We start from the raw sequence: 17,698 nt of genomic DNA, 5'->3' as shown, positions 1-17,698 counted from the left end.
ATGCGCTATATAGAAGAGTATCCGGAATTAGAAGTGCAATTCAAAAAGATTATACAACGAGTTCATGATAAAAGTGAAAAAAGTGTTATACATAAAAAAAGTTCTATACAGTGTGAAGATCTGTTGAAGGATTTTGAGAAGGCTGATGAGGATGATATGATGTTTTTAGGTAAATAAATTTTCAATGATACTTTTTTCTTAACTAATAAATAAAATAAATTTTTAATACTTTTTTTAAAAAATAAATTTTTAATACTTTTTTAACAAATAAATTTTCAATAAAAAAAAAAAATTTTCAATACTTTTTTTCAACAAATAAATTTTTAATACTTTTTTAACAAATAAATTTTCAATAAAAAAAAAAAAATTTTCAATACTTTTTTAACAAATAAATTTTCAATAAAAAAAATTTTTAATACTTTTTTTTAACAAATAAATTTTCCATAAATAATTTTTCAATACTTTTTATAGACATTGAAATGCCAGTTGACGAAATTGTGATAAACAATGAAATCCCGGTTAATGACACAGACCGAGAATATGAAACAGCGGCTGAAATGCCAGTTGACGAAATTGTGATAAACAATGAAATCCCGGTTAATGAGCCTGAACGGGAAAATGTACCTCTTGAAAAAAATGACATGGCTAACACAGCCCGAAAATATGAAACAGCGGCGGAACTGTTTGCCAATGCACAGTTGGAGATACAAGAAAATGAACCAGTTGATGAGGAGTTGGCTAAGTTTTTTGCAGGTGAAATATTTTTTGTTCATAATATTTTTACGCGTTATAGAATAATAATAATGATAATAATAATTTTATGTTACAGATCTAGAACAAAGTGCTCTTGAAGAAAATGGACTTAAAGAAATAACGTATTCAGAAATTAAAAAACCTGCAATTACGTCGGTGAAAATATTACCACCAACTAAACGAATTACAATGAATTCTAAAAAAATAACAGCCGTAGATGATGATGAAGGTAAATATTTTATAAAATAAAAAAATAGAAAAAAATTTTATGGTAATAATAATAATAATAAAATATATTTTTTTATTACAGAACACAGTAAAGATTACAATACAAAAAAAGAGGATCCAGTATTACCTATTCGATCCGGGAAACACGGAAAAAAAATAATAGCCGTAGATGATGATGAAGGTAAATATTTTATAAATAAATAAAAAAATTTTAAAATATAATAATGATAATAATATTAATCATACATATTTTTTGTATGGTAGATGACGTGGTTATATTGAGCCAATCGTCAACGTCTTCGTCATCATCATCGTCATCGGGGTCATCGGGGTTATCGGGGTCATCGTCATCGTCATCGGGACCACCCCCGATTATGAACGAAGATAATGTTGCTGAGGAGTATGATAAAAAAAATAAATATCGGGCTGAAGCAGGGTCTTCAAAGCCCCGTGTCGAAAAACTTAAAAATGATCCTGTAGATATTACAGATTTCTGCGTTGACTGCGAGGGATATTAATGCCCAAATAAAGCAGCAACGCCATATCGCCAATTTTGTAAAGGCTGTCATGAAAAATGGCAGATGGGTGAACAACCACATATCCCACAACCATCACCAGTAGAAATACCAAACACAATAATTGAAAAACGACAGAAATTGGTAGATGCAAGGATAACATGTTTACAAAAGCAAATACGTGAGCTCGAAGAATCATTAAACAAAACTAAATGTGATCTCTGCTGTGGAGAACTAATTGTAAATGAATTTTGTCATTGTGAACGCTGTGCCCAATTAATAGATAATAATAATAATAATAATAATAATGAATAAATTGTTTGTATGTCTTTTTAACAGGTATTATTGTATCGAAAAAAAAAAAAAATATAAAAAACAATAAATAAATAAATAAATTGTTTTTATGTCTTTTTTTACAGGTATTATTGTATCGCAAAAAAAAAAAAAATATAAAAAACAATAAATAAATAAATAAAAATTTTGTATACCTTTTTCCTTTTGCCTTCTTTTTACAGATATATTTGTTATTGTTAAAAATTTTTCAGGTTACCCATCATATTTTTTGTTTTCTTTTTACAGCTATCAAATATAATTTTGTTTAGAAAAAAAATTCGTTATTTCTTTTGCTATATTTTTTTCACACTAGAGGGACAGAAAAATTTTCAATTTTGTTGGGTAAAATATTTTACGAAACAGGTGAATTTAGAAAAAAAAAAATCAGTTTTGCGGTGACCACTGCAGTGTGAAGATCTTTTTTCAAGTTGTTGATAAAAAAAATGGAGCGTGTTTCAGATGATGATGTTGGAGTTGATAACAGTGCAGAGTGTGAGTTTTTTATTGATAGTCTACTCGATGGTAGTTTAACGAACAATATTATAGATCCACGGTTACAACAAGAGCATTTGGATCAGCATTTACGTGTACCACAAGAATCTGAAGTTTTACAACAACAACCTCTTTTGGATGCTGCTGACGATAATTTTATCGATATGGATATAATAAATCGAATCATGCAATCGCCATTACAACAACATCATTGAAGTGAAATTTTACAAACAGGTGGTGGTAGTGATAATAATTTTCAGCGTATAGATATTGTTGATGAAACACAGACATTTGTGGCAAAATATAATTTAAATAAACATTTAATAAATTTTAAAGTGGAAGAAATACCGGAAAATACTGTAGTTGAAACATGGATTGAAGAAGCATTTGCAGAAGTATACAAGCTGATCAGAAATTATTCAAATAATGCGCGTGATCGAGTTATTCTCAGTTTCAAAACCCCTTCTATGAACTCTGAGGCGCATACTCACTTGACACTTGTCAATAATTTTACATTTGAACGGTTATGGGAGATTGTAAGTAGCATTTGTCAAAGTAATGATCCAGTGCAAGCCAACGATCTATTTACTATTGACTTGGTTGTATTAAAATCAACGACTGGTGGTAGTGTCCCGCACCAAGTGATACAAAAGGCTCGTGGTGCTCTGGAACTGAACCACGATAATCTATATTTATGTTTGCCACGTTCTATTGTAACGTGTTTATCAATAAGAAAAAAGAAAAGAACTATAGTCGCTGGTAAAAAGCTGGGTCTTGAACTTTGTCAAAAAGCTAACATTAGTATGCCCCCTGGCGGGTGTGGGATCAATGAAATAATTTTATTTCAAAATTATTTAGTTACTGAATCTGCCGCATTAGTTATCTGGAATTTCGATATTAATGATAGTCATACAATTTTTTTTGATGGTAAAAAAACTTTACTCAATCGTGGTGTTTCGCGTGAAAATATGAAAATTTTGAATATTGTGTATTATCCTGATGACAAACATTTCGCGCCTATAAAATATATGCATGTATTCATGGCTACAAATATAAAATTCTGGTGTGATTGGTGTCGTATCGGGTTTACAAAAAATGAATATCATAAACAATGTTGGACAAAATGTGACAAGTGCTTAAATTTCCCGGCATGTAAAATCAATAACAGTAATGATGATGATTTTAAAAAATGTTTGATATGTAATCGAGTATTTTATAGTGAACAGTGTTATGAAAAACATTTACAACCAGACTCGTATTCCAAAAATTTTTCAGTTTGTAATCGAATTAAAAAATGTAATATTTGTCGTAAAGCCTACGTCCGTGACAGTGAACATTTGTGTGGTTATTAATATTGTGCGCCCTGTCAAGACCATAAACAACCAAACCATCTGTGTTATATGAAGCCACGGCCGATAAAGCAGAGTGCCCGTAAAGAAAAAAAAGTTAACGGATTTTTATTTTTCGATTTTGAAACACGGTCTGAGCTGAGATCATATAAAAATAATAAACAATTAAAAATGCATATCGTCAATTATTTTTGTGTGCAAATAGTTTGTGAAATTTGTTCGGAGTCAGACGGTACAGAAAATTGTCATTGTAGTGAGACGCACGAATTTACACATCAGGGTGATGATGCCATGGAAAAATTTGTTGATTTAGTTTTAAAGTCAAAATCAAGATACTCAAAATTAATTTGTATAGCTCATAATGGCGGTGGCTATGATGCTCAATTTTTCTTACGTGAAATAATTAAAAGAGTGCCTATAACAAATATTCAAACAATTGTTAAAGGAACTAGACTTACATTAATATCTTTCGATAACGTCAAATTTATAGACTCGCTGAATTATTTTTTCATGCCATTAAGTGCGCTACCAAAAGCTTTTGGAATCAACGAATTGACTAAGGGTTTTTTTCCTTTTTTCTTCAATAAACCAGAAAATCAAAATTATATTGGTCCTTTACCGCCTAAAGAAGACTTTGGTGTGCGCGCGCTGACTATTGAAAAACAACAAGAATTTGATAAATGGTATAATGAACGACTTCAGGGCCCACCATTTGATTTTAAACGAGAAATGGCGATGTATTGTAAATCTGATGTAGAATTACTTAAGAAGGCGTGTATTACATATAGAAAATTAATGATGCACGTAGGGAATGTTTGCCCATTCACCGAAGCTTTAACTGCTGCATCGACTAGTTTATTAATTTATCGTAGAAATTATTTAAAAGAGAATGAGGTAGCACTGATTCCCAAGAATGAATATAGGTTAGGTGACATGCAATCTACCATAGCTATACAATGGCTACTATGGCTTGAACATTCTCAAGGGATTAAAATAATTCATGCTGGTAGAGGGCGTGAGCGTAGAGTAGGACCCTATCTGGTCGATGGCATTTCAGCAGTCCAATTCACAGGGCAAATTTTTTACAATTTAGGGCTTTTTTTTGCCGGTGATGGCGCTTGTCAAATTTTTTTTATATAGATTTCACATACAAAAGCTCTACAAGAGTGAGCTAAATTGTAATGCCATGAATGGACTAAAAAACCATATACTCTTTTTTAGGTTGTTACTATCATGGTTGTGATTGTTTTGAATTGATCAAAGATGTGGATGCAGATTTAGGGGATAATACAACGCTTAGAACGAGGCGCGAGAATACTGAGTACATAAATGCATATTTTTAAAAAAAAGGTTATGAATTGATTATTATTTGGGAATGTGATTTTAAAAAAATGTGTCAAAACAACGTAGATTTGAAGAATTTCTTGAAAACAATTGATAATAATTTTTATAAAGAAGCAATATTGCCTCGTGATGCTTTATTTGGTGGGCGAACTGAAAATTTTTGTGTTTCACATACTGTTACTGGTTCTGAAAAGATATACTACGTGGACGTCACATCACTTTATCCTTCGGTATTGAAGAAAAATATTTACCCGCTAGGCCACCCTAAAGTTTTTGTTCTGGATGATATACGTGAGCTTTGTCCAGATAATAACATAAGTAATGTGATAGGATTAATTAAATGTCGAGTTTTGCCACCGCCCGATTTATATATACCAGTATTGCCAATGAGATGTCATAAAAAATTATTTTTTCCACTTTGTAACGCATGTACATTAACTTTAAATCAAGAAAATTGTACTCATAATGAATCAGAACGAGCACTTATTGGTACTTGGGTATCTGAAGAGTTGAAAGTAGCGGTTGAGAAAGGGTATAAAATTTTACAAATAAAAGAAATATGGCATTAGGATAAAACAACTCAATATGACCCGAAAACTAGAACTGGTGGTCTATTTACAGGTTGTATAAATAAATTTTTAAAAATAAAACAAGAAGCTAGTGGTTGGCCTGTAGAGTGCGTTGATGACGCATCAAAACAAGCATACATAGATAATTATAGTAAAGTAGAGGGAATTGATTTAGATCCTACGAAAATTGAAAAAAATCCTGGTTTACGTCAAGTTAGTAAAAATAACTTGAATTCGCTTTGGGGTAGGCTAGCAATGGATAATATTTCGGATATGTACAGTATTATTCAAAATATTCAAGATTTTAATAAAATTATTGAAATTGCCAATATTAAAGTTTCTTGCATAACTATTATCGATGATGATACACTATTTGTCAATTGGAAATATTTTGAAAGTTGTGATAGAACTGATAGCTCAACTAATCCAGTTCTAGGCGCATTCACGACTGCGCATGCGCGCTTAGAATTATACAAATATCTTGATAAAGTTCAGTCACGAGTATTGTATGTTGATACTGACTCTATAGTTTTTATTTCTGAGAATGAAAATGATAAACTGCCATTAGGTAATTATTTAGGTGATCTCACTGATGAGCTTGATGGTGGTTACATAAAAACTTTTATTTCTGGGGGCCCTAAATTTTATAGTTATATTGCTGAAAAACCTGATGGTACAATAAGTAAAGTATGTAAATTAACGCCTTGACGTTAATGCTCAAAAATTAGTCAATTATGATAGTATTAAGACTTTAACTGATGGTGAAAACGACAAAATTATTGTAACTTGTGACTCAATACGTAGAACTAAAGAACATGATGTACATACAATATCAGAATCGAAAACTGTACGTGTTACCGGACCGAAACGGAAATTTACGGCTAACATGAATAATACATTACCGTATGGTTATAATACTATGTATAATAGCGGTAAAAAAAGACATGGGGGCTTAACTACTGAGTATAATACTAGCCTGTATAATACCAGTAAAAAAAGACCTAGGGACTTAACGACTGAGTATAATACATGTAATAATACTGTAACTAAACGTGCTAAATATGTTATATGAATAAATCTTGAATAAAAATGAATTGTTTAATGTTTTTATTGAATATACACCCACACCAAATTTTTTTTCAGTTATCATCATGGCTTGGCAAATGACTCACCCATTTAAAATTATTATTTCAGGACCATCAGAGGCTGGTAAAAGTGTTTGGACTAAACGTTTCTTAAAAGAATTATCGGGATTATGTGATACTGAATTTGACCGTATTATTCTATATTACGCCGAATGGCAACCTGTGTATACTGAAGATAAAAATGTTGAATTTCAAGAAGGGTTACCAGACATGAAAGATTTTAATGATATTAAAAAAAAAAATTAATCATCATGGATGATTTAATGCGTGAAAGTAGTAGTGGTTCATCTGTATTAGATATATTTACCAAGGGTTCACATCACCGTAATTTAAGTGTATTATTATTATCACAAAATTTATTCCATGGGGGAAAATTTTATAGGGAAATTTCTTTGAATACAAATTATATTGTTGTTTTCAAAAATCCTCGTGACAAAGCTCAAATTTTTCATCTTGCTAGACAAATATCCCCATTGAATACAAAATTTATTCAAGAAGCTTATTTAGATGCTACATCAGCGCCACATGGTTACTTATTAATTGATTTGAATCAGTCAACACCTGAAAACATTCGTATTAGGACATGTATTTTTCCTAGTGACCCTGTAAATTATGTGTATGTCCCAAAACAAGTACGTGATATAAATAATAGTGATCCATCTTTAAATTTACCAGTTGTACATCTATAATGTCTGACAACACACCAAAGCGGGTGCCTTTGAGAATACCATTTGATCGGAAAAATACAATATTATTAACATCACTTGTTCATGCTAATCCAAAACAGCGTCGAGCAATACTTCAACACAGTGATTCTAAATTTATTCATTGTATTTGTGAAATCATTTTGAATTATTTGAAAGGGGTTTTACCAATAAAAGATAAGGAAAAAAGAAAGCTAAAAAAATATAAGAAAATTTTGAGACAATTAATTTCAAAAATAAGTTGGGCATCTAAAAAGAAAATTATCATAAAGCATTGTATTGGTATTTTAGCCTTATTAATTACACCTATAATAAATCTTTTATTTAAAAATTTGGCGTAAAATATGGAGCATACACGTAAGATGGCCCTCGTACCTCACGATTCTATAAACAAACTCAAGTCGCTTGAAAATGAAAATCATGCATTAACAAGTATCCAAACACCGGGGGATCCAACATCACGGCTTGATAAAGAACTTACAAAAATTTTAAATTCTTCTAAAAATGATGCTGAAAAATGGAGTGAATATCGTGAGTTATTTAGGCGATTTTTATTTTTTAATAGTGATGGTGACAGACCACATACAAAATTAACATATAAAGATATCGATGATACTACAGAGGATTCATCGTACCCTGTCGAGAATATAATAAAAAGTGTTCCTCCGCGATATCAGCAAAAAGCTAAGGCAATAATTGATCATATTAACACTGCGGATATAGATAAGCGTTTCAAATGGGATAAATCTGGACACATAAGTATAAACAACAATAAAATACCCAATACAAATATTGTTGATTTATTGAATGATGCTTTACGTTATCGTAAAAGTCATAATGCTGTTGGTCAAGAAGAATTTGCAAAGTTTCTCCGTGGTATAAATACTCCACGTAATTTTGTAGGTAATGACAATTTCTGGAAGTCACCTATCATTTCAGAAGATGAAGATGATGAAGAGACAATATTATTTTCAACACCATTAGCCGACCGCCCAAATCACAGAGTTAGTAAAAGACTTGAGCCGCAATTTCCGGATGGTGAGCAACCAACTACTAGTGGTGAACCTGAAGTATCATGGCAAAGACTAAGCCCCGAAAAGAAAAAGTCAAAAAAGACCTCATAAATACTAATGAGAAAAATATAAAAAATAATACACCCATTGCAAATATTTATTATGATTTATCAAATCCTGTTGCTTATACTAGTGCACGTAATATTGTAGCAAAATATCCAGATTTAAGCGATAAAATAAAAGAGTATTTAAATTCACAAGACGCGTATACATTACACAAACCTGTCAAACGTAAATTTCCGCGTTTACATTATAATGTATCAGGCATCGATTCTGTTTGGGAAGCTGATTTAGCAGATTTGCAAAGTATAAAATCAGAAAATAATGGTATAACTTTTTACTTGTTTTTTTTGATGTATTTAGTAAATTTTATGGATTGAACCATTAAAAAATAAAACCGGTCCTGAAGTATGTTCAGGATTTGAACGTATATTTAAAAGAGCAATGGCCGTATGCCTGTTTTTACAGACCGATTCTGGAAGTGAGTTTAAAACAAAATTATCCAAAAGATGTTAAGCGATGCTAATATTTATTTTCGAGTGGCAAGAAATCCTGACATAAAAGCATCAATTGTAAACGCGTAATACGTACAATAAAAGAACGTATTTGGCGTTATTTTACACATAAAGAACACATAAATATATAGATATATTACAACAAATTGTCGATGGGTACAATAATTCTATTCATACATCGATTAAAATGACACCAGCTGCAGTGACGATAAATAATTTGGAAATCGTTAGAAAAAATAGAAAGTCGTTATGATGATGAAAAAATAGTTGATCGATTTAAATATAAAGTAAATGACCGTGTGCGCATCAGTACAGCAAGGTGAATTCAGAAAGGATATACCATGGTCTCAGGAAATATTTAAAATAACGAAAGCTACATCACGTCAAGGCAAACCGATTTATGAGTTAGCCGATTTAGCTGGTGAAGTTATTGATGGTATGTTTTATGAGGTTGAATTGTCTCCAGTCAACAAAAACATTGAAGAAAGTGTATTTAAAATCGAAAAATTCTAAAAACGTGGTAAAGGCAAGCGAAAAGAATATTTTGTACACTGGCTGGATTGGCCATCGAAATTTGATAGCTGGATTCCTGCAAGTAATCTACAATGAATAATGACAGAAATTTTTACCTCACACTTGTTAGTAACAAAAGTGCTGAATTTTATCCTAATAATAATGCATCAGAATTTAGTATACAACTACCACGTGAAATCAATTTGGAGGGCGAGTGGGTTGTTGGTCTCTGTGATATAAATATACCTATCGGTTTTTTACATGTCTACCCTCAAGAAGGTTGTATAGGTGTTGATGTAACACAGTCTGGGGGTATTACGATATTTTTACCTCATGGCGTTTATCAAAATACTGAGGCAATAATTAATGCCTTGAATGGAGATAAAATACTGAATCAACATTTTGAATTCAAATTTAATTCCCAAACACGCTTTACCAGTATAAAAAAAATTTGTGGTGAAACCTGTGCTTCACATTCAATAACACTAACAAAAAAATTGTCAGATATTCTAGGCTTTAATTACATAGAGTGTGGATTATTATTTTCCAAAAAAATTGTTATACGTCTTAGTGAAAAACCAGCCAGTTTGTTGAGAGCATTGCCAAACTTATTGTATGTTTATTGTGATATTTGTTCACCATATATTATAAGTGATAAAAATAAACAAGTTTTAAGAATTGTACCTTTTGATAGTAATGAATAAGTATGGTGGGAATTATAATGTGAATTTCCAGCCTTATTATTTACCAGTAATTCAACAGACTTTTCAAACAATATCATGTATTATAAAAGATTCTAATGACCACATAGTCTTATTTGGGGATGACCCTTTGACCATGACGGTTCATTTTCAAAAAATTGATTAATTATGTCAATGTATTTAAAGTATTATGACAATCAAGTCGGTGGTGGTGTAACAACTCATCAACGTCAATACATTACTTATAATCAGCGAGGAAACGGTGTTGGAGGTTTTCTCAAGGGATTGTATAGAACAGTATATCCTATATTACAAAGAGTAGCTAAACCTGTTGGTGAAGAGTTGTGGCAGGCTGAAGTTAGTGTATTGGATGATGTACTAACCCATAAATCTGATTTTAAAAAATCATTAGAGACACGATTAAAAGAATCTGGTCACCGACTCAAACGTAAAGCAGTAGATAACTTAGAAACATTGTGGAATAACCGTGGGGGTGGTAGCAGTAGTCATAAGAAAAAGCGGCGTCGAAAAAATTAAAAAAGGCTCTGGTATTAATAAACAAAAGGGTGTGATGAAGAAAAAACGTAATCAGAAAGGTAGTGGTCGTCCACGCGTCAAGAAGCAAAAATCTCGTTCTAGAGTCCAGAAAGGTGGTGGTAAAAAAAAGAGGAAAAATATAAAGAACAATAATAAAAGAAAAAGATCAATAAAAAAGAAAAATAAACGTAACGTTTACGATATTTTTCCTTAAATAACCATGTCTTTTTTACATAATAATTCGTGTGAGTGTACAAAGTCGGAGCTTGACTTATTTACAATACCTCCAACACAAACAACGATCGAAGATTCTACATGGGCTTATTACAATCCTATTAGTTCAATGAGTGATGATTCGCAAATCGAATTTCATGTACCTGGAATAAGTGAGGAATATATAGACTTACCACATACACTGTTAAAAATTCGTGCTAAGATTGTGGATAAAAATGGGGCAGTAGCACCGGCAACTGACGCTGTAGGGCCAGTTAATTTAACACTCCACAGTCTCTTTCAAAAAGTTGATGTATTATTCAATCAAAAATTAGTATCAGCTTCAAATAGCACATATCCTTACAGAGCATACATTGAAACAATTCTTAATTATAGATATGATGCAACAAATAGTCATCTTCAACTAGCGTTATGGTATCCTGACACTCCCGGACGTATGAATACAAATAGTGTTGTTGCTGCAGATGCAAAAAATGAAGGCTTAGTTGCCAGATGTGTTCATACGAATGCCGGAAAACAATTTGAGATGATTGGGCATTTACATGTTGATGTATTTAACCAGGAAAAATTTTTATTGAACGGGATTGAAATGAAAATTAATCTCACACGGTCAAAACAAGAATTTTGTTTAATGGATACCTTAAACGACAAGGATTATAAAATACAAATATTAGAAGCGTCATTGATTGTACGCCGAGTCAAGCTAAATCCTCATATTATGATTGCTCATGCAAAAGCCTTAGCGAAAACGACAGCTAAATATCCCCTTACTAGAGTGGAGGTCAAGAGTTTTTTACTCACCGCAGGAATCCTTGGAAATTGTCTCGACAATATTATTATTGGTACTTTACCTAAGCGAGTTGTTATTGGATTTGTTGATAACCGGGGCTTTAATGGTAATAGGCTCTATAATCCATTCTACTTCCAACACTTTAATATAAATTTTCTATGTCTCTACGTCGATGGTAAACAAATACCTGGAAAACCGTTGCAGCCTACATTTTCCAATAATATATTTGATGCTGAGGCATACCACACACTTTTTTCTGGTACTGGTATTCATTTTGGAGACCATGGCATGCAAATAGATAGAGATAGCTATAGAAAAGGTTATACGTTATTTGCTTTTGACTTAACACCAGATCTTTCCGCACATAGTGCTGGTCATTGGAACTTAATTAAGAGTGGTAGCCTGCGTATTAAAGTACGCTTCAGTGAAGCTTTGGCGCAAGTCGTTAATTGTCTTGTTTATGCCGAATATGATAATATTATCGAAATAGACTCCAGCCGTCAAGTTATAATGGATTATAGTAATTAAATATAAAGAAGAGTGAAAATAAAAATATATATTAGTCTAAGCAGCGCAGGATAGCGTGATTCATCTCATGGATACTCAACAGCTAGCTAGAGCTTTACCGTATACAGATATCTCTGTTGGTGGAATTTATCCTGTAGACAAACTTCCTTTTGTCTGGCCAAAGCCGTGTGCAATAATTGCAAATACAGACAATCATAACCAGCCAGGATCTCATTGGGTCGCATTATTTATCGATCATTTTGGCTATGGAATATACTTCGATAGTTTTGGACAAAGACCTACCGATCCACGCTTCAGCTATGTCCTTAGAAGGAACACTGTCTGTTACGAGTATAATAATAAAAGGCTTCAAGATTTTTCGTCTAATGTGTGTGGTTGCTATTGCATTGTTGCTCTACATTGGTTTTCCAATGGCGGAAATCTTTCGAGTTTCCAACGCCTGTTTGGCGACGATACTAAACTCAACGACAATACTATAATGACAATGTATAAAAAACTGATTCAAAAAAAAAATATATTTAAAAATAAGCGTTTCCATTTTCTCCGAGGTAGTGGTGCAACTGTACAACATTCTTATTGTAAATTTCGTTGAATAAATAAATAAATAAAATAAATAAAATTGTTTTTTGTTTGAATTATTCCCTCTCCTTAATTTTTAAAAAATATATATAAAGAGAATTTTAAAATTGATGTTTAGTTTAAAAAAATGGCTTCATCAACAAGCATGGTGATGGCAGAACACATCGAAAAACGTACTTGGTTTGAACGTGGTGAAAGATTATTGTATCGTGTAGAATCCAATCGCCGTGAAAGTTTTGAAACATGGCCGTTAGCTCATCTTTTAGATATTTTTGAATTGGCTTCTGCGGGATTCTATTATACCGGAGTTGGTAACTTTGTATGTTGTTTCGAATGTGGAGTTAAAATTAACGATTGGACTTTGGGTGATGATCCTTGGCTTGAACATCATCGAAACAAACCAAGCTGTAGATTTGTACGCCGAATACCATGTGGAAATGTCCCTGTGGGCATCCACCCTGACACCGTGGCTGTACCTACTTTCTACCCTTATCGGAAAAATATTTCTCCTGTAATTTCACCGTCATTCCGTTATTCATATTATTCAGCTGCGGTATCAAGACTTGAACATCGAGAATTTTTAAGTCTTTTTGATTATGTACCACCACCGTACCCTGATCCACACTTATTTTGTACGTGTTATCAAAGGACAAGAATTTATTGATCATTTTAAAATACCTCAAACCGATGATCAACTATCAGACGATGAGAAAGTTTGACAATCGAATCGAACTCAATAGTCATTATGAGAAATATACCTACGGATTACCACAGTATAGATGAAGATATTGAATTCAAATGTAAAATTTGTTTTGAAAATAATTTAGGTATATTATTTTTACCATGTAGACATTTTGTTTCTTGTGGAAATTGTTCAACTGATTTAAAAAAATGTGTTATATGTAGAGCAGATATTGAAAAAGTTGTACGACCAATTATTTCATAAATATAAAAATAAAAATAATTTTTTAAACAAATATAACCTGTCTTGTAAATTATTTTACCTATTCATATACCCATGTTGTAAATTAATCGACTTAGTCAATCACAAGCCGTGATTCAGTCAATACCATGGCGTTTACAGCATTTTTAATTTTTTCTGTAGTTGTGAAGATAATTGAATCGAGAATACAAACACCGGGTTTGTATTATGATCATATCGAAATTGTGCGTCTAACGAGTAATAGTCTGCGACTTGCAACGTATATCGATGTTGACGATCTTCTCAATTTTTTACCGAATATTTTACCTTTGCGTTACTTTGATGCTGATTTGGGCGGGGGAGGTAATTATACTAAAGAAGACCCAGGATTGGCTGGTCTACATAAAATATGTCAAAAGTATGAAGCAGATAAAATTGTAGAAAATAATTGTGACTTTGTATCACGACGCCTTCCTTTTTTGGAACAGCAACGAAAAAAAATCGCAATCTATACAGAACAAATTAATTCATTATTTCATAAAGACGTTATAAAAACAAAACGTAATGAACCGATCTACCCTATCGTGGGTGCAATATCAAGCTCTTTATTTGGGATTCTGAATAAAGACGATGCCAAGATGATTAACGAAGAAATCAATAAATTAAAACGTGATAATAAAAAAACAATTTCTGTTTTAAATAATACAACCCATCTATTACAAACAGAGCTACATACAGTGCAGACTCGATTAAAAAACAATGACGGACTTATCAATTATTTTCGTGCACAAATGGAAGAATTTAGTGTTGGATGGAAAAGCAAGGATACACTTTTATGGAAAGTTCACTTTGAAACTATGGTAAACCTCGGTCGTACCTGGCTTCAGAATATAGAGCTGAGTTTTGCTAGACTCGGATTAATCCACCCTCGAATAATGTCTAGTAAAAAAATTGAAGATTCTTTGCGTCTTTTTTTACAAAATAATAATAATCAGTATGTACTACCATTATCAATAAATGAAGCGGGTATTGATGGTCTGCGGAAAATTGCAAAAATATCTATTACCTACCATGAGAGACGAATTTTACTGAGTATTATGATACCTCTACTATCACCAAAAATTTATTCAATATATGAAATCCATCCAGCACCGATAAAACAACATACTTTCCAATCACATATTGCGGCATACATTAAACCTAAAAGTTCTTTGATTCTTATAGCCCAAGAGAAAAGTGAATACAGTACCAACGTTAATATCCAGGCATGTCAATTTTCACCAGTCGTACCAACATCTTTTTGTACTCACTCTTTTTCTTTACAAGATACAAGAAATATAAATTCATGTGAAATTAATTTATTAATGACAAACAAACAAGATAATATGTTAGATTGTGATATTCAATTTTATGAAAATCCTCAACCAAATTTTATTCAATTATATAATAAAAAATGGTTATATAGCATGGTTGAAAATACTGAGTTACGAGTTATTTGTGGTGATGACGTGAAAACCCGCAAACTAAATTATACAGGTATAATAACTGTCAATAGTGGATATAGAGCCCGTATCGACTCTGTGACATTAGTCGGGGTTCCTGGCATATCCCAAAATAATGATAAAGTCCTCCATCCCTATATTGGTGGATATGATTTTTTAAATTTAGTTGAAGGTATAAATGAAACTAATAAAACAGCGATTGAAAAAATGATTGTCAACTCAAGTCCTCTAAGTCTCAAAGAAATTGTAAAGACATTAAATGCTGTGAAATTTACTGTGACTGAAAAAGAAAAAATTCACGATACTCACCTAAAAATTTTACTGGGTCAAATATTATTAGGACTTGTTCTTTTGTACCATATTTTAAAAAAACCAACATTGAATTGTTTTTACACAATAAGAAAAAAAAATTAAAAAATTCAACGACATAAAAGTTGAAAATGATGTTGGATCCTCAGACAGACCAACCAACACCGACATCTACTAAAATCTGTAAGCTCTCCCACTCTTATTTTTAAAAAAGTATAAAAGCTTTCGAAAAAAGTTTATTTCATCAGTTATTCAACATGGCTCAATACGACAGGGTTCTCGTTTTACCATATACAACGGCTCTTAATAAATCTAATACAAAATCATTGTGTGTTGGTCTTGAGTGGACAAGTGGCGAGTATTTTAAATCTGCAATACAAATTATAGCCAGTGATACCAAAAGAAGTATTTTTTTGGATAACGAGACGCAATGGATACCGTTGACGAAAATGTGTAGATCATTTTCATATTATTATGATGGTGACGATTCGAGACCGGACTTCAAACTCAATTACACTCAACCAGTACATCTTGGAGATTTAACTATAAGTTTTCCAGCCACAGACCATAAACGCGAGCGAGGTATTCTTTTTGAACAAGGGAATGTCCGTTTATTATTTATGAAAAAAACTTTGAGGACATTATCCTATCTTGGACCATGGGTAGCAGCTTGTCAAAAAATATTGACTCATTATCCTGCAGATATTTACTCAGATGCCATTATAAAATATCTACGAAAAAACTTTGGAGGTGTACGTATTCATAAAGAAACTCTTCAGCATTTTTTACAGATGACTGTTAGGAACCATTTATTTGTGGAAATACAGCAATCCGTTGAAGACGACACAAAACTTGAGCCGGGTTTTATGGACCCATGTTTGCCTTTATTGTATAATGATATTTTAGTCAAGAATTTTGATCAGTTATACGACTTTATTTATCCGGCAACTGCACCAAACAGTTTAAATCCTGTGGAGTATCGTGGACCAACACCTTCTCATTATGTCGACCATATGGAGAACGACGCTGAATAAAATAAAAAAATAATTTTAAATAATGTATGAATGAATTGTATTTGAAAAAAAATAAATAAATAAAAATATTGCCTTGTATTCCAAATAAATAAATAAATAATAATAATAATAAATGATTTGTATTTAAAAAAAAAAAAATAATAAATTCCTTGTATTTTAAAAAAATAAATAAATAAATAAATAATAATAAATGATTGTATTTAAAAAAATAAATAAATAAAGAAAAAAATAATAATAATAATTAATTCCTTGTATTTGAAAATAATTTGACTTGTATATATTTTTCCCCCCACCTCTATAATAATAATAATAATAATAAGAATTTTGGATTTATCTGTGTTTTCGAGAAACTACTTCAGTCTTTATTTGGTCGTCATGGATATCGCTATTGTTGTTCTTGGTTTTGTAGAAAAAGATTTTACTTTTTCACCAAAAGAAATTTCTGTGATTGGTATAAATGAAAAAATAGCTGGTCATTGGCTATTAACGCCACCTTGCGACTTTACAACACTCTCAGCGTATGGTCGTTATGAAAACCTGAAGCGTACCCGTAGACTAAAAATAAATTGGTTCGATGGTGAGTCTGAGGAAGCACAAGTCATCAAAGTTTTAAGGACCCTTGCCTCAAAAAGCAGAATTATTTTGAGTTCTGGCAATGAATCCTGTGAATATCTCGAGAGAGTACTATGCACGGCAATCAGAGATGTTGATAAAGAGAAATTTTGGCCTGAATTTATCAAACAATTACCACCGTCAACAACCTGTATTCACTATGGGTTACAGAAAGAAACAGGATGCGCCCTCCAAGTTGCGCGACAAATAAAAAAGTGGATGAACAATAGATATGAATTTGTTAAACAAAGAAATTATGAGGAGGCTGTTGCTATACCAGAACATTTACGTACACCTCGTGAGCCTGAAATAGATAATCCCGGAAACATACACAGTGTGGATGAAACTGATGTTTGAAATAAAAATTGTAAAAAATAAAAATTTGAGAAAATAAAAATTTAATTTATATTTAAAAAA

At 31.8% G+C, this 17,698-nt stretch overlaps 3 protein-coding genes across 3 annotated transcripts; all 3 read left to right on the top strand.

Moving 5' to 3' along the window:
* On the top strand, window positions 1-1,499 carry LOC122859829 (uncharacterized protein DDB_G0280579-like). Its single transcript, XM_044163540.1, has 5 exons — window positions 1-169; window positions 472-753; window positions 830-982; window positions 1,064-1,162; window positions 1,246-1,499. Exons 1-5 carry the CDS (start codon window positions 1-3, stop codon window positions 1,497-1,499), a joined length of 957 nt encoding a protein of 318 aa, XP_044019475.1.
* A 3,562-nt stretch (window positions 1,500-5,061) lies between these two features.
* LOC122859722 (DNA polymerase-like) lies at window positions 5,062-6,974 on the top strand. The gene is made up of 4 exons (XM_044163442.1): window positions 5,062-5,546; window positions 5,616-6,256; window positions 6,312-6,515; window positions 6,778-6,974. The coding sequence occupies exons 1-4, from the start codon at window positions 5,062-5,064 to the stop codon at window positions 6,972-6,974; spliced, it is 1,527 nt and encodes a 508-aa protein (XP_044019377.1).
* Window positions 6,975-10,991: 4,017 nt separating this feature from the next.
* Window positions 10,992-12,323, top strand: LOC122859612 (uncharacterized protein F54H12.2-like). Its single transcript, XM_044163332.1, has one exon. It carries the CDS (start codon window positions 10,992-10,994, stop codon window positions 12,321-12,323), a length of 1,332 nt encoding a protein of 443 aa, XP_044019267.1.
* Window positions 12,324-17,698: the final 5,375 nt, after the last annotated feature.

The sequence above is a fragment of the Aphidius gifuensis genome, linkage group LG1 (genome assembly GCF_014905175.1).
Source record: "Aphidius gifuensis isolate YNYX2018 linkage group LG1, ASM1490517v1, whole genome shotgun sequence".
Classification (NCBI taxonomy): domain Eukaryota; kingdom Metazoa; phylum Arthropoda; class Insecta; order Hymenoptera; family Braconidae; genus Aphidius; species Aphidius gifuensis.
This window is presented reverse-complemented; position numbering and strand designations above follow the sequence as displayed.